The 22,431-nt window shown below is 52.3% G+C and overlaps 3 protein-coding genes across 3 annotated transcripts in view; 1 reads left to right on the forward strand and 2 right to left on the reverse strand.

Annotated features, from left to right (window-relative positions):
* foxo (forkhead box, sub-group O) overlaps positions 1–9,868 on the reverse strand; it is a 30,930-nt gene extending 21,062 nt beyond the window's left edge. The window contains exon 1 of the mRNA XM_029110865.1: positions 9,494–9,868. Within this exon, the coding sequence (XP_028966698.1) occupies positions 9,494–9,868 (375 nt within the window). The remainder of the gene's footprint in view (positions 1–9,493) is intronic.
* A 7,613-nt stretch (positions 9,869–17,481) lies between these two features.
* Positions 17,482–20,306, forward strand: LOC100907130 (ceramide-1-phosphate transfer protein). Its single transcript, XM_018638688.1, has 5 exons — positions 17,482–17,670; positions 17,867–17,974; positions 18,133–18,522; positions 18,840–19,078; positions 19,586–20,306. The coding sequence occupies exons 3-5, from the start codon at positions 18,216–18,218 to the stop codon at positions 19,757–19,759; spliced, it is 720 nt and encodes a 239-aa protein (XP_018494204.1). The 5' UTR covers positions 17,482–17,670; positions 17,867–17,974; positions 18,133–18,215; the 3' UTR covers positions 19,760–20,306.
* Positions 20,307–20,486: 180 nt separating this feature from the next.
* msl-3 (male-specific lethal 3) lies at positions 20,487–22,411 on the reverse strand. The gene is made up of 2 exons (XM_003741225.2): positions 22,021–22,411; positions 20,487–21,700 (listed from the first exon to the last, which is right to left on the reverse strand). Exons 1-2 carry the CDS (start codon positions 22,031–22,033, stop codon positions 20,487–20,489), a joined length of 1,227 nt encoding a protein of 408 aa, XP_003741273.1. The 5' UTR covers positions 22,034–22,411.
* Positions 22,412–22,431: the final 20 nt, after the last annotated feature.

Raw genomic sequence — 22,431 nt, forward strand, 5'->3', positions numbered from 1 at the left:
TGAAGAATTATCGGATTCTTTGAGAGGATCTATTCTATCCGTGTCCTATGGAAGATTCCGAACGAAAGCTCCCGCTGCTATTTCCGTCCTCCGCTCGACGAGTCGAGGCCTGTGAGGCATTGAACTTTCTGACTCGACGGACTAATTTTCAATCCTCGAACTGTCCTGTACTTTTTATCTCGGATCCCGGCTATCGTTTTCCGGTGAACGAACAAAACGCACCGAAAGCTCGGCCGAATCAGACCACGCGATCTCACTGACTGAGTGCCATATTGCATTCCCGAGATAAGAGCTGAGTTCCGGCTTTCATGCGTCGTCAGACTGTGTCTTCTGTCTGCTCGGATGATCGGATCGAGCTTTCACCAAGTCATCCGATGCTGAACGCCAGAACGGACTGCAGCGGAAACCGGAGACCTGAGCTCGCCTCGAATCCCAAGGAACAGCACCGGAGTTCAGTTTCCAGCGGTTTTTAGAGCGACTGACTGTATGTATTTCTTACGACGAGACTAGAGCCGGACTCGCCCCGCTCTCTCGAACGTTAGATATCGAAGGTCGACGCGTGTGGCATCTCGCTCGCTCACCGACAAGAGTTTTTCGTACCTCCGTTTCCTTGAGAATTCCCGAGTCGCTGGAAGCACTCTCCGGGTAGAGCAGAGCTCCGGAGATCAGAGTAACGGAGCTGTATGAGCGAGCAGCGGAAAGACTCCGCGCTTAGACAGACATTGAGAAGCCGAGCGATAAATGGGATGCGTTTCAAGCTCAATTAGCGAACAGGCAGAGGGAGCCTCGAGAGCAGTGCATGAGGGTCTGACTCTCTGGGAATGTGCCTATCAATCGACATTTGAATCGTCGACAGAAACAGCGAGGGTCGTCAACAAACGCTGTGATGGACGTAGCAGAGTGGACGTTCAAATCGACCCGTCTACTATAGTTGAGTTTTTCGCCAACTATGAATGGGTTAAGCTCCCGGTGTTTCTGCTGCTGGCTAGCCGGCCAGCCGCCTAGAGGGCTCACTCGAAGCCGGCATCGCCGCTGCTTCCGCCGCTCGTAGTATACGACGCGAGGAAAAGTCATTGCGCTTCTCAAGGACGAGCTCGCCGAATGTGTTCGTTCTCTCGAAGGCGAGATCGCTCTGACTCGCTTCAGTTTCGTCGATACTCGAGCGCTTTTCCATGATCCGATAGCGAGGCTCTGGCTCTTTTCTGGCTCCGCTTCTGAAACGACTCCGGCAGCTCGAACGAGAGCAAGTCGGATTCGGCAGCTGAGATTCATTTTCATTTCATTGGCCCGATCGCAAGCGCTCAGAATCGATTCGCTCTTGGGGACCCGCGAGACGACTAGCACAGCCCTAAGTGGCGGATGAGGTTTCCCAAGAGTGCTCCGACGAATGATTCGAGAGCCAGAAACCTCAACCGCTCTCGAGTCTCGATGAAAGTTCGCGGTCTTCCCGAACTCTCCAGACGGCCTCGCCTGCTCGACGAGAGCTCTCGAGTACGATCTCGTCCACGAACGACGCAAGGGAGCAGCGAGAGTGCGCGGTAGATCTCAAGTCGAATTGATATTTGGTTTCTTATTCGCAGCGGCAGTGGGTAATGAAGTTCCTAGCCTACTTTTCATGAATCTAGAAAGTTGAACTCGATAGAAGAAAACAAGTAGGTAATTCGTGGCGAAGGCTGCACGGCTTCCGCCACGGATCCCGTGCTGTCGTGACCCCCGAAGACCTTATCGAAGTACAGAGCCGAAGGCTAGATTCCACCCAAGCTGAGCGAAATCATTCAACACCGAAGGGTAATTCCTGCGGGGGTAGACAGCAATAAGGCGGGCTGCTTCCAGCTGCCGAGTCGAAAATGTGGGCATATTGCGAGCGCAGAGCTTGGACAGGAAATCGAGTATTTTATCCGCGATCATGGTGCACCCGTAGGTGTATCGAGGGCGATCGAGACTCCGGGGAGCGGCCCCGGGACGCGAACGGAGATAGCGCCGGCCGTGCATCGGAGCATCGATTGGTCCGAAGCGGACCAAGTGTCCTTGACGTTCGAGAATTAGCAGTAAAATATCACCTTGACTGCTGGGCCCGAGCGCAGCCATTGTGTCGTCTCATTCAAGCTCATCATCATTCTTTCGACCGTCGTCGATTGAGCGAGCGATTGTCTTCAGGAATCGATTCCTCTCGCACTGCTGCGGATAATGCTGGAATTCGATGGAATCCCCTCCGCGGGAGACTCGAGTTCTCGAGCGATCAGAACTAGCGACCAAGGAGCCTTCCTTGGAGAGTCTCGTCTCAAATGGAGATATCGCGAGGAGGTGCATATATGTTTGCACAACACTCGACGATGAGCTCATAAGACTCGGCTAACGAGACTCCACTCTAGACCTAATGCCATTATCTCCTGGACCTCCGAACGTGTACCAGCGGGGCAGGGTCGAATCCCGCAATCAAGCTTCACGTTCCTATAGTTGTCCGAGACACCGAGATATTCTTGAGCTCGACGGAAATATCGTGAATGAGGGAGAAAGCGTCACACGCTTTCGCGCAGCCGGGCCGTGAGACTTTGGAAGTCTCGTCGATCTCTCGCCGAGAGACACTGGAGGATCTTTCCTAGCCCGTGAAACAAATGAAACGAGTTGCCTCACGGAAGCGACCGGGACTACTCCAACAATAGCTCAGCTGGATAGATGATCTCGGAGAATACCCATTAGAGTAGGTAATTGAACCCCGAATGTGCATTATGCGGAATTTTGACTGTAAGGTACATCGAAAATTAAACACCAAGGACATAACCTAAAATAATAGTCGAGCCCTTTTCGTGAACAAGAGCGAGCGATTCGCGCGAGACTTCCAATCTCCGGAGAGAGTTCCACGGTCGCTAGGATTTACCGAAAATCCACTTCCAAGCGGAAATCAGTCCGTAGAAATGACGAGGGACAGCAGAGCCGTGGCGATCGCCGAGATTACGGCTCAATTAAGGAGACGGCGCTTGTTAGACGACTGGTCTTTAGACTGGGCACAACCTTGAGCTTGTGCAGTGGTTCTCAGCTTGCGGGCTATAACCCCCGGCCCTCCCTCGGGCCCACCGAAGCCTTGGCTACACAGGAAGCGAAACAATACGCTCTCGAAGTTTCCGGTCGATTTAGTTCCGGTCGACTTCGATAGGAGCTCCGGCATCTTCGAGGATTAGGGATATCGGTGCACGAACGAAGTATTCCGAAGAGAGAGTCGACCTTGGCTTGTTGAAGTGCGTTCTCGAAAGAATTTTGATGACCTAATAACTCCTCGGACTTCGTTCCTTACTGTTTGCGGCGCTGCTGGCGGCGCTCTGACGTTCAGCCTTGAACTATAAAACCAGGCAATCTTTCCAGGTCTGAGCCGGCAGACTCTGAGCAGACCCTCGGGTCCTGCCGAGCAGCAGGCCGACCTGACGGCTGCGTTTTCACGCCGATCGACTCCAGACGACCAGCATCGATTGACCTGTATTCATTGTAGAAGCGGACGACGGATCTTTGCGCCCGAGCCAGCTGAAGGCCTATTTGATAGACGCCAACTCCACACTACAAAGTATTCATCAGGTAGGCGACCATCGGAGGAGATGTTGGTCGATTCGATCTCCGAGTCCTCGCTCCGATGAGAGAGTTTCGCTACAATTTCTGTTGAAAACCACCGAAGGTCCCCGAAACTCCGGCGTCGATCTCTCGACATTCAGCTCCAAAGAGTAAAGACACGCGACGAAGGCTCCTGGAGTTATTCCGATCGCGAGAGGCGAGGTCACCGGCCTCGCCGAGGTAAGACGTTGCGAATCGATCCGCATCGAGCTACCAGTGAATGCCCTCGGAGAGAGTTTTTTTGCGATTAAGAGTCGAGCCGCAGTAAACTCGTCCTCTGTATATGGATACAGCTTCCGGAAGCAGACAAACTCTCCGACGTCACACTGTTCCAAAGATGAAGATCACCATTCGAGATTCTCTCTGAGGAGTTTTCCTCTTCTCGCCGAACGCGAAAGACTCATCGCCAGAGCAGGAATTTGTGTAGGATCACGACAGATGCGCGAAAATTCTTCAACACATGTTCCTCCGCACAACCGGCCTGCCTGCTCGAAAATGACTTGGTCGCTAGCGCTTTTTAGCTCGAACACGGCCAGCGACGGCACATCCAATGAGTCGAACTAGGGATAAGTCCTCTAGACGCTGATACGAATATAATTCCTCACATCCGCATGGCGGATACAGAGGAGAAGCTAGCCAGAGGTTCCGGTGGAAAACCGGCTTGTAGGAGCGGAGGGTCGTTTGGAGAACATGCCCCGAATTCAGTCGCATCGGAACATACCTACGTCGCTTGTGCAGGCCGTTGGCCAGGGCTGGCGATTTGCGGGCCGCCGGGAGGACCGTGCGGGTTTGAGTATCGGGAAAGCCGAGACGATTCGGTCGGTATTTCAATTTGTCCACGATTTCGTACTTTTAGGTCGGCCTTCGAATAACTTGAGCAAACGCTGAGTTCCAGGAATGTATTTCAGTGAATACTCTGTCTACGAAAAGACTGTCCTCAGGAATCGGAGAAGATCCAATTCAGGAATATCCAGCCGCGAGCGTGCAAGAAAAAATCAGCTCACGATTGTTCATCGAACCAGCTCCGAACCCGAGGCCAAGTCACCTGCGTACCGGACTACCTACACGCTCAACCGTCGACGTCGTGTGAATCGAGCCAGATTGTGGCTATCGATTTCTGCAGTGAATTTCTGATGAATCGAGAACGGCTCACAGCACGCCAAAATGTCCAGAGCACTGGCCTTCTCTACTCTCAGATTCCGGCACAGCGAGAACACAGAGGTGAATCACTCGATGTGGGGAGAAGTTCTCCGCTCTGGGAGCCTATCTGGGAGAAGAGGAATTCTTTTCTCCATACGTGAGATGATGCCGAAGCCGCGACGACATGGTTTGATCCTATATGAGGGAGTCCCACGGCCGGTCCAAAGTCTTTACCGATCAAAGGAGACATAGACTCGTCGACGCAAAAACTGAGCGAGAGTGTGGTTCTTGACCACCGAGTCAGTGAACCCTGAACTCGCATCAAAAATAATTTCACCATCGAGCGCGTGCCGTCACGGATACTTGATACGATTCGATATCTTCACCCATGCTCGGCAGCGGTCAAACATATCCTGTGCGTATCGGTGAGATCGATGATCTCGAAGCGACTACAGAATCGTAGCGATCCAGACAGCGCGTTCCCTTGCCGAGACTTCACATCGCTCCGTCCTCTTGACGACTCTCATCAGTGGGCACTGAGGGTGATCGAGTGACACCCGCATTCCGTCGCACCGTGTGCCTGAGTAAGGAATTCGGTACGGAAAGACCAGCGTTGTTCCGATCGAAAACCCTAGTTTACGAATCCTCGAACAATCCGAAAAGCCAAGGGAGCGATTCTCGATACCCCCAGAAGCGAATTCCCCGCGTTCCCGACTTAGCGCAAAAATTTGGTAGCGAGCAAATAAGCACATTGAGCCCATGGTTCCTCTAAGTTCAGCTTCCCTGACCCTCTAAGAATAGAGGCGTCGGGCTGCGTTTGATGTTTTTGGATTAAAACGCGAGGAGAACATAGAAATTCCACTCAAGTCAGCCACTCAGTGCGTATGGAGAATCGCCTGCTAGGAATGCTAGCGGTAGTTGGAGTAGAGGCAACAGCAGTCGAGGCAGCGAACATATGACCTCGACCAAGAAACCCGTTTGTTGATATACAACTCTTACGTCATTCGATCTCCCTCGCTCGACCGCCCGGATGAAGTCCTCCGCCGTTTCCGGTCTTCTGGAGCAACTTCAACGAAGGCGAAGAAAATTTTCGCTTCGATGTCCGCTCGACTGGAGTGAAATTCATGCTCGGCGGATAAATGTATTCGAGGAAACGCTCTTTTCCGAGCCACTGCAACATGAGCCCAGGGCAATTAGTATGATGGCATCTGCCTTTTTGGAATGGAAATCGCTCGGATGTGACGACAAACTCCATCATCGTACTTAGCGAAGTCTTTTAAGGGCACCTTCGACCGACAGTCGGTCACGTGATCGAATAAATTGTAACCTCGGTTGCGGTGAGATTAGGATAAATCATGCTCCCGTTGTCGTGGACCAGAGACTCGTCGTCGTCGTCTTGCAAGCGGAGACCGCGATATAAGACGATGATGGTAGTGGAATAGTCCCCGCCGCCGCACCGTTCTCACTGTCACCGAGTGAGAGAGTCGGCGTGTGACTTTGACGACTCGAGAAAGGGTACCATTCGACCACGAAGACGCCAGCAGCAGCCACAGCAAGAGCAAAATCACACAAGATCGACATTGGAGGCATGCCACTTGTCCTGGCATCCATAACGAAATTTCTCATTCCACATGGAGGTAATTGATCGTCTTCTCGGCAGCTCTGGGGTCGGAAACGACGCAGGTGGAACCGCCGACAAGATCGGCGCTTGCCATCGCCCACTACGACGCCAGAGATCATCCATACATCAACAGAGCGGTACAGCCAGTGAGGCTGACCGATGGCCCGAGGAACAGATGGATTGGAAGGACAAGTCACCACATAAACTAGCAGGCCGAAAGGCTGCGAGAGCTTGAGCATGCGGACGACTTCGACTGTGGACGGTCATAGCCGTTTTGCGTCCTTGAGAGCGCTTACGCCGGCCGGCCTGCCGCTCAGCCAAGCGACCAGCGAGCCACTCGGTCAGCCGGCCATCTAGCCAGCCGAGTAACCAAACTGCTTGCCCAGTTGACTACGCGCTCCAACAGCGTTATTCCTAGTGAATGCATGTCGGTCCGCTCGCTCGGCACCCTTGCTAGCTGGCTGACCGATTCTCTGTCCGACTGCTCGTCTCCTAAATCGTTCGTCGTAGGTGTGAACAGAACAACTTCACTCCTCCTGTTATCCTTCTGTTCGGGCGCGCGGAATTCATGTCGAATATCATCGGGGGAGGACTTACATAAGCCTCGGCTGTAAGCTAGTCTTGGCTGTCTAGTGCGCGATCTTGGCCCGCGCGGTTGATTTCAATACCGCATAGCAAATAGGCTATTCTTGGAGTCGGATACATGAAAACGCTGCTGCGCTCACGTATCTCTAACAGTCCGTGGCGTGTCAGTCTTCCGAATTGCTCGGCTCCGCATCCATCTTGACTTGTTCGCCATTCGCTGTATGTATGCATCCTTGCATCGCTCAGCATATACTACGAGTTGATCCGGACGCTTAGCATATCCTCGGGAGAGTGTTTTCCTCCACGATACAGGAGGCAGTGCAAGCCGTTGTAGGGAGTCGCTACTGTCGGTGATCGTGAACCTTTCCGAGCCGCGACTGAAAATGCGAAGGGTGGATCTGCGTTGATCACGGTTTCGTCTCGGTGTTCTGCAGTAATGATCCGGAATCGATAACGACCGTCGAAGAGTACACGGAAATTCACCAGACGCTTTATCAAAAGCTGAGGTTTTAAGATACGATTCCGTTCCTAAAAAAGGCCACACGATGACTAGGAATCGAGCGAGCGGATAAATCGAACGCCAATGGACGGGAGAGGAAGCTTGACGCAAACAGACGTCTGGCTGAGTGTATGTTTAGTTTGACCGCGGAAGTCCTCGTTCATCCGATGCGTTCGTTCAGAATTCCACCTAAGGACACATCCTGTCATTTTTTCTGGCGAGACTGCTGTGCCGAAGACCTATCGGGTCACAGACGCCAGTCCGACTCCGATGTTCCGGTGGCTTCTAGTCGGAACGGCAATTCATTTTAGTAATCAATCAGCTCCCCGTTGCAAGCTTTAAAAAAACTGTTCGTTCAGGAACGAATCATCCGATTCCGATAGAGAATGAAAGACTGCACGATTCGCTGAATATCCACAATTACTGTGGTCTCAGATGATTGCAATTCCGACGTGTCCCCCACGCGCTTAGAATGGAGCACGGTCGGGTAGAACCAGTTGCGGATCCAGCAACGCTTCGAGTGGGGACCGGTCGATGCTTCGAGGGAGAGAGGGGAGAGGGGGAATAGAACTCGAGTCCTCCTCTGAAATGGGGGGATAGGCAGTCGAGACCCGCGAGGAGTGGGCGAGCGCCCCCTTTCCCCCTCCTCATGGATACGCAACTGAGTACAACCGCTCAGTACAACCGACACTAATGTCTCCCCGTAATTTTTTTCTAAGCCTCCCCCGGGTTTCCACCGTGCGCGGTTTCGACTCATGCATCGCTTAAAGGATTTTGAAAGCGCTTAGCTTACATGAGGAATTACTCGAGATACGAACCCTTATATAAGAACCGAAGACCACTCTCAAGCCGGTACAGCCATGGACAAGAGAGAATTACGACTCTGCAGATCAAGTCACCAAGATGACATCATGATGCGATCATCACAGTACCCCTTATGAGTTGATGATTCTCCCCCAAAATGACGAACGTTCGTCAGTCGTTCAGAGGTCCTCCGAAGGGCAATTACCTAGCTCGATACGACGATCGATTCATAAATGGAAAACGGGGGCGACCGATTCCTTGGATGGGACAGAAGATTCTCGGGAGCTCAATTTGGGCATGCATCTTAGACGTGCGCAAATGTTCTGCTCATTTCCCAGGGAAGAACCCGTCGTTCCATTTTTCGCGATTCACACGGAGGATTTTCCAGCCATGCTCATCGACAGTATGGTCGGCACTCAGTCGAGGCGATAGCGATCTCTTTTATCAGCGAGTAGGCACTCTACGGAAGGCTGGCCGAAACGAGGGAAAAGTATTCCGCACGAATTCCGCAAGAGAGCCGTCTCGAACGCGATTCCACCGCCAGACCGAAAAGACGTTCGTCTACTGGCTTGGAACGCTCATGCATCTGATGGTTGTATCAACGCTCACATACGAGAATCCGATGCTGCACCGCGGGAAACCGCTCTGAAAATCTCGTCTGGAGCGAGAAAGGGGGAGAGAGAAAAGGACAGACGCTCACGCAGGATTCCCAGCAGACGACGGAAATCATCTGCCTGAACGTTTCTGCTGAAAGCTGCGAGCCATGAGACCACCGCCGCCCGCCGTCACCACCACCGACGACGAGTCATCCGTAGAGTAGAACCGACAGCAGACGACCGGACTGCCAAGTATAGAGATCATCTTGCAGCAGTGGAAACGAAACCTCCAACCAACACCGCAGACTCGAGACAACGCTTGGCCGATGTTTCACCGGACGTGAACGCTACCGGCGGTTTGAACGAGTCCGTCTGGCACACGGGGTCGAGAAACGAGAAAACAATGAAATACGGAAAAACAATAATTCCTTCGATCGACTTCCGAACCCGGAGAAGGGCGAAATCGCATCATCCGAACTCTCGGATCGGCTTTTCTATTTGTCCGCCTCGGAGGCCTTCGGCTCCATATCGAGTTAGGTATATCGATGCATCTATCCTAGGCGTTCGAACTCTTCACGCTATCTAGCCCTCATCGGCTCGCTGTCTTGAATCGGCTGGGGAGAATCAGAGACGGCAGAAAACACTCACCTTCCATCCAGCAGAACTGTTCGAGTCTCCTTTGTCCTTAAAGTACGTCACGTTTTGAACCATCCAGTCGTAGATTTGCGATAATGTGAGCCTCTTATCAGGTGTTGAGGTGATGGCCTGCGTGATCAAGTCGGCATAGCTCATGTTGCCCCAAGCGTTACGTCGGGATGAGTTTTTCTTTGGTGGCAAGCTGCCTCCCTGTGGGGGGCTGCTACCCCCGGTAGCCTGGTCCAGGAGAGTGTCGTTCTTTTCTTCATCTTTCTCGATGAAATTATCCGGTCGAGGGAGCGGCCAGGTATTCGAACGAGCCCTCTGCTGGGGCTCGAACGTCGATCCCAGAGCGGCGTTGAGGTTCATATCGCTGATTTGGTCCATGTCCAACATGAGTAGTTCTCGGCGAAAAATCTGTGCTTGTCGTTCCTTTCTCGTGCTGCTGCTGCTGCCAACGCTGTCGTCGGAGTATCACAGGATTAATGCCCAATAGCGAGCGACAACAATACAAAACGTTCTGTCGAAAAGAGAGACTGCGTATCTCGAGGCAGAAGTGCTCCGAGTCGGTCAAGCTTGGTCCGCTGGGCGATGGTCGATCGCTATTCCTTCCCCGATAGGCTTCACCAGCGCTCTCTCGGGTTTGGTTCCTTCACGGTTCTCACGATTTCTACGTTGAAAGTCGTTTTATCCTCCTCACAGCGTCGCCTAGTTCATAACTCACAACCACATAATATGCTGCTGCTGCTGCCACCAAGAACAACGTTGGGAAAAATCATCGGACAAGGCTTGCTCGACGACACTATCTTGAACATTCTGTGGACTCCAGCGATCTCGAACGGAGTAAAGCACAGCACCACGGTCAAAGGTTCACTTCACAAGGCACACTTCGCGAGTTTCTCGATCGGCTCTCCCGATCGGCACAGGTCCCTCTGTCGCGTGTCTCTGCCACGGCGCTCTCCCTTCGAAGGAGAGCTCGCTCGGTGTAACAAGTGGTTGTTCCCCAGCGAGATTCAAGCGCGCGCGATGACCTGTTACTCGCTGCTATATTGGTGGCGCCACTTCTCCGCACTGATCGTCAGACTGTCAGACTCGCGAACGGTAGTCGAGGGCTCGCAGGCGCTTCGTCGCAAGACGATTGAAACCGTGGAGCTCAATTAAAGCTCTCTGTCCTCGTGGAGCTCGAATGCGCACGAACACGGAAAGTCATCAAACATCGATAAGTCAGAGAACGGAGTCTTCCACGTCGTGCCTCCCACTCGAACTTTGTCTTCTGCTCGATTACTTCTCGGCGCAGGTTTCCGGCATAGGTTTCCAGAATGAAACTTCGAGAGCACTGACTAGAGACCGTATTTAGGGGTCGTCGGTGAGGACAGTCTCGGCTCGACCGAGCTGGACGGATGAATGGAGAAGATGATGGTGAAAAACCCAGCGCTGCTTGGCTGGCTTGCTGGCTGGCTGGCTAGCTAGCTAGCGGGCGAGCGAACGTTTCCCCGGCCTGATGCGATCGAGCCAATGCACAGACAGATAGAAGAGAAATGAGCTACCATCGGCAAGCACGGACACTACGGCGGCCAGCAGCAGCAGCAGCACCGCCACCACAGCAAGAAGCCCTCGCACACTCTCGCTCGCAGCGAATCAGAGGGTACCGCGACGGCGGCGGAAGCAGCGGCCCCAGCAGCAGCAGGGCCAGCAGCAGCCCCGTTGCGGTAGCAGCAGCGGCTAGGCATGAAATCGGCTTCTACGCCTATACGATTTCACGGCTTATTTTCGTGCCCGCGCATACGTTGGGGATATCGCTCGTTTTTTCGCATTCTGATGTCCTGGGAGATTCATCTTGAGAGAATGGGGACCTGAGCCCGAAATTCTCTGAAAGTGGAGTCTCTGTCCACAGGAGAGTGAAGGGATGATGACCATGATCTCTGCTGGAAATTTTTGCGGAATTGGGCGGTGTTCCCCCTCGATCCGGTGTCCCTCGCGAACATGAGCGGCCACCATTGGCAAATGAGGGTAGAATGGAAGAGAATTGGCCGAGGTCGTTGTGTAGTCTCCTCCGAGTGACAAGGCGTCTGCCGAAGCATCGAATGTGAAGAGGCCGCTCGTTAGCATGGACGATGCTTTCCCGATCGAACTTGCTCTAGGAGAAGAGAAACCCTTGAGGGAGACGTCCTCCTCCCTCCGATCCATCTCCTGGCTCCTCGGTGTGGTTTCCCGCAGAATCGTGAGCTTCTGCTTGGCCTTCGCTCCGCCCCGAAGTTTTCCGACAGAGCCCGTGTGATGCTCTTCCTCAGAGACATCTTGACTTCCTTCGCGAATTCTCGTTCCATGGAGGAATGTTCACTTCATCATACGGAGGCATGAGCTCCGGGGCGTTCGTTCCCGCATGATATGCTGCGCTTCGATTAGCTCTCATGAACCTTCATCTCTTGACAGAGCCCCATCCCGCCGCTGATACTCCAACTTCATCTTGGAAAAACTCAATTTGAGCTATTTTCCAGATTTGAGTCTCCGGATCAGAGGTCTCAGATGCAGACTAATTGCGTTGCTGCGCGACCGTCTGGCGGATGCCCGAGAACTCCTTATCCTTTATATTTGTTCATCACGGAGTTTCCATCGATTCTGTTTCGTGCCCCATGGTCCGCTTGATATGATCTGACAGAAGGGTGTGCCTCTGCGAGACTACCCGCGCGATCGGTGTGCTCCCCTTAGGGCCGGAGCGTCAAACCCAGACCCCCGGCGGGCCGATCTTGGACGCTCACGGGGTCGGCGGGCCATGCAGGACTTTGTTCCTTCATCCAAAAACATCCATATGTGCCCTATGTGACGCTGATTCGGAGTCGTTGGGACGCGAGAGTACCCTCTCCTCTTCATTTCTCAAGATGAGTCGCTCTGGATCCTCTCCGCTCTCAAACGAGCGATCAAGAATCGAAACGTATCTCGGATGTCTGATGAACGGATTGGAGAGCTCCCTGAGTTTTGAATGTGGCGCTCCGCAGAGACAGATGAGAGAGTCGATTCTGATAGACGTTGGAAAACCTGGGGCCGGGCTGAACTTTTCACACGAAACGAGTGGAAGAAAAGAAATGAGCTCCAAGCAATCGATCGGGCGTCGGACGCAAACTGCCTCAAGCTTACTACAGCCGTCTCCCCGGCAGACGGGACATCGAATAAATGAGTACGTTGATTCTAATCAATGTTGGGAGTTCACAAACGCGGGATCTACGTTTCTCAAATTGTAAGGTGAATACTCCGGCACTCAATCGGAAGTCGCGGGAGGGTTATACGTGCACCCATCAGTAATTCCACGCAGACTGCCCAGGAATGTGAACGGTCCAGTACACGGTACGGCAATCCCCAGCGGTCCAGTACACGGCACGGGAATTCCTAGCGGTCCAGTACACGGTACGGCGATTCCTAGCGGTCGAGTACAGGTCGCTGATGCTCAGGTTCCCCGCGTTTTGAACGGATACTGATCATTTGCGAGTGCGAGGTGTCTCCTAGAAGCATGACATTGTGCAGTTCACTCATGGTTTTTTCGGAAGATCGATCATATATTCAGGGCGGAGGCCGCAGTTCGACTAGGATTTCGCAGATCGAAGGATCGGGACTACAGACTGCAGATCCTCGAGTCGTCAAGGTATGTACCTAATAATCAGTAGGGCAGTACGTTCCATGCACTAAGAAAACGATGATTATGCATGCAGTGTGCAGGGAAAATGAAGATAAATATGCATGAAAATGTGCGGAAGTATCACCGGATTTGTTCAACTGAGGAGGTCATATTACATCTTGATTACACGCTTCTATAATGTATTTCTTCAAGTTCTCGAATTCGAGAGACTGTCTGTTATTCCTCAAGATTGCTTTGTATCTCGAGAATGTGCGCTTAACTTCGCACGAGACTATAGAGCAGAACTTCAGCGCCAGGATATCTTCGATGGCCATGTCTGTCGCATCGCTGGGGGTTTCCTCGCGGAGAATGTCTCGAACTCTGCGAAGCTCGACATAGCCTGGATTCTCCTCGACAAGTTGTTGGAATTTTGTGAAGCTCGATTGGAGACTGGTTGGCGGAATTCGCAGCTTCTCGCCGAAACTCTCGATCAGCTCTATCGACTCTTCCAGCGGCAGTCCATGCTTTTCCGAGGCTTCGATTGTGGTCGGGATATCTTTGAAGTTCGAAGCGATGGCGATAACGCCAGCCTTCACCGTTGGGTCTTCGAAGAGTTTCTGACCTACACCGATGGCGGCTGCGTCGCGTTCGTTCAAGTCAGATCGCACGAACTACCTGAGGCTGTCGAAGATCACGGCGTAGTATAACACCGCATTTATACACGTGCTCCAGCGCGTGAGTATGGGCTTGGGGGTAGAGGCATATCGAGCTTCTCTCTCTATCGAGCAGAGCGTGACGGGGTTTTCAGGAAAATCAACTTCATGCTCGCCACAAGCTGATCGACTTTCGGGAACTGCGTACGAAGTACGAACTTGTTCGCTCACACGGTGTAGCCCATGCGCAACGCATGTGACGTGTTTCAATCGCGGGAAGGGGACTCTCAAACTCTGGGCCGCCTCCTTCATATGTATCGAGCACCGTCTGATGCGAAAACCAAGACCTTGTCCAAGGTTGACGCCGCCAATCCAGAGCAGCTCCATCGATTTCACCAACAACTGGGAAATCCTTGTAGCGTTTGTTCTCTCTAATTCCGCGCACTCGAGGAGAAAACTTTTCCGAACTCCGCATTCTCAAGCTTACCGATGACGACATTAGCGACGCTTTTCCCGGCTCTGTCCTTTGATTCATCGATTGACACCCAGATTCTTGATGAGCCGATTTCGTCTCTGATTCTCCGAAGGAGTACGTCGTAGACTGGAGGCACATGGAGCCTTCGCGAAGTTGTGCGATCGAGGACCTTTTTCGATGTGTATTTCTCGAGGAATCCCTTGAGTGCTGAATTGCCCACCTTGTGCAAAGGTGTGTCTGCGGCCAGGAAGGCTTTGCAAGGATCTGCATTGAACTGGTTCCTCGGCGTACAGACTCGTTGTCAATAGGTGCTGCTTCTGGATAGTCGAAGTTTGACCATTCTCGAGCAGCTTAAGGGAATCCTTGTGTTTTCCGGTCTTGACATGCTGGGAAATCGTGAATTGGCACGGATTGTGAAAACGTTTCGAGCATACTGAGATCACCTCGACGTCGGACGCAAACATATCCTTCACAGGTTTCGACCAATTCAGCGAATGATGGCTTGACTTTCGGCATTTCCGAACGGGGAACTGACTCGATCCATGCGGAGGAACCGTACCCGCTGGATTGAGTAACTTCTAGGATACTCGAAGCTCACCACAAGATTGAACTAGCGACGAATCGATTGCCGGTCGGAATCCACGAGACTTGGAGGCTATCGACAACATTTACGCTACACTCCGGAGCTGTTCGCGTGCGCGCGGCGGTGCGTACACATTCCGACGCGGCGGCGGTCACACATTTCGAGGCGGCGGCGAGAGCGTCTGGTGGAAGAGCGACCAGCTGATTTTGACAGGTACAGACCGACCTGACTACTTTAAGGCTGTTCGCCTTCGTAGCGACGCGCAAGGATTGCATGGCGGTCGCCGAGAGTTGTCGATACAGGCACGTTCGGCAACGCTACCAGTGTCAGAAACGGAACCGAACGGCCATTCGTCGACAACTAAAACATCGGTCCGTGATCGGCGATAATGCCTGAACATCCATATCGCGATCTCGCTGGCGCTCACGCTGATCCCGTGATCCAGAAATCGACGAAGAAAAGTACCGAAAATGACGAAACACGCGCGAAAAGTCTGAAAACCCCGAAATATGCATAGAACTGCCGAGACCATCGATATATGCATTTATGCATGAAAGTATGCATATCATGGAGCGCACTGCCCCACTAATCAAGTTCCGAGAAAGGGTAATGGTGAAGGTCGAGAATTCACCAAGCACAAGGTCGGCATCCCAGCTTTTTTTGAGCCTAGCTGCAGCGTGGAGGTACGCGGAAGCACTCGCATATGCATGTATAACCGTCTCGCGACTTGCGCGCAAGTCGCATTGGTCTTCTCTCTCCGATTTTTCAAGCTCGACTGGATTTTCTCGGTCATCCGTCCCTTGACTTATTGCTCTTAGCTAGACGGGGATTCCGCGAGCTCACCCCACTCGAATGAAGACTCAGATTTGGGTCAGGGAACAAGATTCGGAGAAACTCTCGATGAATGCCCTTGATTCATGAAAGCATCTCAAGAGGGGTGCTTACGGTATCCGAGCCCGGTTCTACGGAGCCCGCAGGTCCCGCCCTGTCGATTTCCTGGTGAACATCCCGGCGTACTGTCTGATTTGAACGCTCGTTTATATTATCTAATGAGGATCGCTTAAGGGGACGAGCCGACAGATCAACAAGTGAGTGTACGAGTATCACAGCCATGTTTCATCTCAGAGTACACATCAATGACCCTCCACGAGTAAAGATGTCGTACCTTCTCACTGCGGGCGGTAGCTTTAGGTGAGATGACGGTGCCGGGGCGTGTGTTCGTTGATTGAAGATAGCCGAGAATTGGTCAGGATTCCTCTTGGGTTTGCTGAGGCACTTCAGGTCGTTGCGTCGCAGTCGGTCCTCGAACGACTCCAGCGACATCTCCTTACAGCCAGCTCTCGCAGTGACTCGCCTGTTCTGGGCGGCTTGGAGCCTCCTCAGATCTTTTCGGAAGCGAGGAGACCAGGCTGGGGGCGCGTGAGTCAGAATGGGGAGAACGACAGACCTTCACATCCTGAGGTAGGCTTCGGGTCTCCTGATAGCGAACGCTCGCATGGGCTTGAGGCACAATGGCCTCCATCACATCTCTCGTTCCGAATGTAGGGCTAATCGTGCCGAATCCTCAGCAATCCCTGAAGTCTATTCTGACCCTCATGCCGAGATGGAATCCTTCAGTCGCCGCTTTTCTAAAGCTAACAGGCATTCTTGACTCCTCTCCCCAGGAACAAGGCTTGAGTGCTTCGTTGTGCGACATGCAGCCTCGTAGTTTTGCCCCTCTTGAATTATCGGATTCGCAATTTCTATGTTGGCCTCTACAAGCTCTAATGCGCTGGACGCGTCAGCCTCCTATTCCTCTGACCAGGTAGTCTTTCGAAACTTGCAGTTGTTGAACGTAACTGGTAATGATATGACTTTGGCCTTGAACGCTCTCTGGATAGAATGGAGCCATACATATCGCAGTGGATATTCCTGGATCTCACATTGTGATACTGCTAGCCCCTTGACGACTTCCTCGAAATCCCTAAATATATCGTCTATGATCAGACGGGGTTTCCGAGGGGGGCTCTTCCGGAGCGAACGCTCGTGTTCAGGAGAGAACGATGGGGTAAGATTCCGCTGCGAGAGGTTCTTCTGGGAGCCTCGAGAAGCATCCCTGTGAGGTCTGAAGAGACATGCGGGGTCAACTAGAAGAGAAGAGACAACAACACTCGACACGTGATCTGAGCCGATATGGAGCTCCGACGCGGGCACTTTGCATCGCACGCTAAGGCTGTTTCTCGAATCGTAAGAGTGCGCATACAGAATTTCTGTCGATCCTCGGCCTCCTACTCTGTGCTGTCGGATCCGATGCATGTTCTCCAATCGGAATAGCGGAAGGACGATGAGACCAACTCAGCCACACGAGACTGCGAGGAGCAAACGCATCCATTCAGAACTTCGCTGCCAAGCCTCTCCATATGAAGTCGTCGGACGAACACCTGTAGACTGCGAACTTTCTCGGGCCTTCATTCCTTCATTGTCCGAGCGTGGATTGAGGTTTCGCTCAACTGAGCTTGAGTCAGAGACATCGCCAGCCTAATCAGAGCTCGCGAGAAAAATCTGAAGCAAGCCAGTTAAACCGTCGTGGGTGGAGGCGCTGAATAAACTTGCAGCCGGTGCACGTATATGTTGTAGATGTGGTTCCCTCTCCTCTTCCGTTGCCACTGGGTATAGCAGACGATGCTCCTACGTTGAAGCGTTGAAGCTCCCGCTGCCAGCGATGTCAGTGACGACGGTGAGAATACGGGGTGGTAGGGAAGTGAAGTAAGAGCGCTGAAAGCTCGCCAGCACCCCGATACCGGAGCTGGGCAACAGGAGGATCTGTGTGTTTCATCCGAGCATCACTTTCTCAAATCGAACGAGCAGTGGCAGGGCTCAAGTCGCGCGGTACGTCCGTCTATTTGCCAAGTCATATATTTTCCGGCAAACCAGACTTCGCTCTTCACTCTTCCTCCCTAACTTCTGGCTCACACGCTGGCTCATCGTTCTATCGATATCGCCATCGCCATCGAATTCGGCGGCGGCTGCGGCAGCAGCAGCGTAAGCCATCCGGAAATTGAAGTGTATGGAAACAATCTCGCAGGCGTTAAACGTCGGTTGACGTCGGAGCAGCTTCCAGTAGCCGGGCCGTGACATCAAGAAAAAGAAGAACAGCGACGAGCAAGCACGCCGGCCCCCGTCAGCTCTCAGCGTAAGTGTGTTACGATGTTACGGGTGGCTCGGTGGCGGGACGCTTGTCATTCGATCCTTGGAATCAGAACAGCGTGTTTTCCTTGCTACTCCTCTACTGATATTACACTCTCGCTGATACTGCTGCTCCCACTGATCGTTAAATCACCGTTGCTGCAGATTATTTGGCTTCCACTACCCCTATCGCTTACTGCTGCACCTGTGAAGTGAAGAGTTTTGTGTGAAGGTACCCACCCACAACCATGCGTGCTCATCGAATGAGTCTACGATTGATCTTTTTGGGGTTGTGCGCTTTTAGTCAGGTGGCTGCTCCAGTGTCTGCCAGCAACAACAAAAACAACGACGAGATGGGGTTCCGACTCGCTACGGTTGACGAGGAACTTGTGCGTTGCATGGACGGCGATGACATACTCCTCGATTCCTATCTGACAGCCTACCGGGAGATATTAAAAATCTTCAAAGAGATGGGAACCATATTCAATTTCGTCACTAACGACTTAGAGGACAAAATTACAATTCTCGAAGACTATCGAACGCGCAACGATGTAGGTGAGTTCCAAGCGTAGCCGACTCTAAGCGAGAGAAACTTCCAATCTCCGTCGCGATCAGTGTTGAATCGAGCTTTAGCGGTTGATGCCGTAAAGGTGTCCTGGTTGGATCGGGTTTCTTGGAAGAACCTGCTTCTTTGTTTCTCGATCTTATTCGTCTCGTATTCGAGACTTACTCGTCTCCGCAGAGCTGTGGTCAAGGAGCGCGGGCTGAGCCAAACCATCCGGGTCGGTGTGCATGAGGCTTTGCTGGGGAACTTGATATCGAAATTTCTTCCAGGCACTTATTCGAGTTTCCTAATGACTGCAATGTTTCAGCCGAGCATTTCACTTCTCTGGCAAGCATGATCTCATACGAGTTGAGTAATGGGGCAACAAAGATTAGGAACCCGCCCTCGGGTTGCAGAACCTGGCTCCGACTTCACCGAGCGTTGGAATTCGTCTCGATGTTCTTCGCGAAGCTCGCGACCGTGGATTTTGAAGAGAAAATGACGAGTCTGGCACAAGAATGCTACGAGCGAACTCTGGCGAAATATCATGGCTACTTAGTGAGAAAGGTTTGTATGAATCTCACGAGGAAACAGCTCATTTAGGTGCCGAGAGAAAGAATCATCGTGATTGATCAGTGATTCGTTTCATGGTCTGGATCTCCCCGTTTGCGCTCACCGATTCACACAATTGCCGGCGTCCTGTCTCGATGGGCGCCACCACCGTTCGAATTCGGTTTCGCTCATTTCTTATGGTTGTGTGGGGCGAACGCAATTTTCAATGGAGGAGGCGAGGGGGTGCCTGGGAACGCGCCGTCGCCAGACTCCTGAGAAATACGTACAGTATGTCCCTGGCAGAGGCTGTGTATCCGTATGTTATGACGGATTCATTGAGGACGAACGTTCCATGGAGCCACGAAAGTTCGGTGTCTCCGTCGTATCGTGCTCCGTGTTGCCGCGACCTCTGAGGTGATATAGTTCGGATGAGCAGGTCCGGACTGATTCATGAGATGTCTTCTGGCTTAATAATATGACACTGCCGACTCTGACTGAGTGGGTTCATGGTCTTCTTTCCAGGGAGCGTCTTTCGCGATGTATGCTTTACCTACGGTCGACGCGATGTTCACAAAAGCTCAGGACGATAAAAAGGATGTCCGTAGACTACTGAACAGCGTCGGCGCGAACGCAGGTCGAGTTTACGACCTAACACAGAAGATGTTTGAAGCCAAAGGGCTCTTGAGCCTACCTTAACAAGGCTGCGGCACAGCTTCGGGCCCGGGAGAATCTCTTCACCTGTGACATCAATCGCACGGTATCTTCAGAGTCGATGGGGCAAATGATCAATCGACTCTATATATTGACTTTCACGGAAATCTGATAAGCTTCAGACGTATGGATAGAGCGTTTTTCCAAAGATCACAAGAAGCCGATAGCAAATGACTGAGTGAAACTCTGAGAGTTCAGATTTGCTCATATTTATACACACATATCTTCCCTCATTATATGGGGATACGGCATACGGCGACGAGCTAGGCACGGAGGAAGATATCTCAGAAGACAGAGAACGATGCACTTCCCTTCTAGTCCGGATCTTGAATCTTCAAGAGGTTCTCGTCACCGTAGCGGGGGTGTTTCTTGAAACAGACTCAAGATTCATTGATTTTAGTCAGAGAGAAGATAAGCCATATAGAGACATGTTTTGGAATTACTGCGGAGAGAAGAATATTTCCTTTCGCACGGAAGTCAAGTGCTAAATCTCAAATAAAAACTCTCGTCCATTCAACGAGACAATGACAGAGTTGAGTATTTTTTTTGAGCTCATATGTACATATGGATGACGCGTTCGGGCTTCACTGTCGAGCCCGAAAGCTCAGTATGTATATCCCCAGAGTAGAACACCAAACCGGGGGGATTCTTTCTCCCTTCAATCTTAGAATGCTTTCTGTCTAAAAATATCACAAAATAGGTGATCGACCATTCATTCGTAGTCGACTTCAAAAATGTTTTCGTTGTCTCTCATGTATTTAATGAGGAGATCGAGATGGTATCTCAGGGCATCGGCCTTCGGCTGTGCCATCTTCAGGTGAGGGACGATGTGAGGAACTCGGTGAAGCAGTCTCAATAAGTGTATCGCTCCGTAAATTTGCGCTGGGCATAGATGATCCTCGGCCATCCGCCATTTCTTGACACTTTCTAACACGGACGTAGCGGGTGAAGTGATCGTGGTGGTCCACGACGTTATGGTGGCGCTATCGCTGTCGTCGGCGTCACGTTTCAAGGTTCCCGAAGCTATTGAAGCGTGCTGGGTGGATATCCGGAGGGACCTGCCGCGGTGGGTCTCGTTATCCCAGGCTTGAGGGATTTTATTCGCGATAAAACTGTCCTCGAGCTGGGCGAGCAACAGGTCCAATTCGCGGGTCTGGCGACTTTTCTTCTGCTCCTGCTGATCTTTGTGTATGACAATGTTGTCCAACGAGTTGAACTGTTCCTGTTCCTCATCGTAGAGGAGTATCAGACCGCATAGATTGTTGAACAGAATCCGGAGACCGTCTACCGTCTCTTTACACAGCTCTATGCTAGTTCTCCGTTGACAATTCGTATCTCCACCGAGCCGGGGTCTCTTGGGCGATTCGCAAGAACGGACAAACCGAACCTGGAAAGCGTAGTGGTGGGCATAGTTCTCGAGTATCGAGACTATGTCCTGACTGCAGGGGAGTTTGTGCAGTTTCCCTGCTTTGATCGCATCGCGATCGGCGGTCAATCTCTCCAAGAGGTTTTCCGGCAGAGCCATCGGGAAGCTCTCACACTGCGCCTCATCTTCGCTCTCGTCCTCGGAGCTGTCTCTCGAACTTTCACTGACAATCGATGAGCTCCCGTTTTGTTTTCGTTTTTTTTTGGTCAACAGTTTTTTGGCTTCTGTGTTGAGCTCGTTTTGTAGTTTCCGGTTGGCTTCTGTGTCATGTAGAAGGTAATCCGCCGAGATGTAACGATCCCACGAGGAACTCCAACCGAGAAAATGGATGAAATACTCCATGCGCTTGTTACGACGTGTCGTTCTGAGAATTTTCGCGTCGTAGAGAACCCGCAAGCGCGTCGGATCTGGTTCGTAGCATAGCACACGCTCGCCTTCTCGGAAGATACCTTTTCGGTCCGAGCTCGACTCTGAGCTCCTGACCGCGCCTCCGCTCTCACCTAAGGAAGAAATGATCGAGAATAGTGAATCGACATATCTCTTCCGTCCGTAGGTTCCCCGCGCCACAAGTTCCCGCCTCAGCTGACAGCGAGGGCCTGCCATAGAGACTAGCGCCAGAGTATCCGCCGAAATGCGTATCGATCCGTCGGGAACGACTCGATAGCAGAGTCGTCAGAGATCCTCCTTCCGGAAAATCCGAGTCGCGTCAAGATCCGGAGAGGGACCAGACCAAGCGAGACCGCAGAGGTTCGAAAAGTCCGAAGTTCGCGGGTCGGACCCTCACAATTCGAACGCAATAAGAATAGACAGGAGTACTTACGGGCGGATTCCATTGACGTTCTACGTCGTGTTTAGCAATCCCGTGACCGCGGTGAAGCGATGAGATGCGTACAAACTACTCGGTTGCCTCGCCACTTCCGTTGGTCAACGTCTCGGCGAGCGACTGCGATAACTCACAAAAGAGAAATCGGTGCAGAGGAGCACCACACACCGCGGCGAGAGTGCCTCTCCGCCGCCAAATTGAAAAATTCCCGCCGCGCGCGCCGATCAAGACTCATCGACAAATCGAAGCGGAATATCGCGGATTCTTCTCTAATTTACATGTCGCAGTCGGCATCGGAGGCGAGCGAATTCCGGCAAGGATTTCGTGGTGTGATCGGGAGCAACGAAACGAAATATGAAATCAGGATCGAGTCCGGGACGACTCCAGCGCCCCCTACGGAGCCCGGAG

The sequence above is a fragment of the Galendromus occidentalis genome, unplaced genomic scaffold (assembly GCF_000255335.2).
Source record: "Galendromus occidentalis unplaced genomic scaffold, Mocc_1.1 scf7180000077128, whole genome shotgun sequence".
In the NCBI taxonomy this organism is placed as follows: domain Eukaryota; kingdom Metazoa; phylum Arthropoda; class Arachnida; order Mesostigmata; family Phytoseiidae; genus Galendromus; species Galendromus occidentalis.

Coding starts and splice junctions, on each gene's coding strand:
- LOC100907130 (XM_018638688.1), top strand. CDS start 18,216: ATGCGTGCTCATCGAATGAGTCTACGATTGATCTTTTTGGGGTTGTGC. Junction 18,523..18,839: donor TCGAACGCGCAACGATGTAG/GTGAGTTCCAAG, acceptor GCAATGTTTCAG/CCGAGCATTTCACTTCTCTG. Junction 19,079..19,585: donor ATGGCTACTTAGTGAGAAAG/GTTTGTATGAAT, acceptor TCTTCTTTCCAG/GGAGCGTCTTTCGCGATGTA.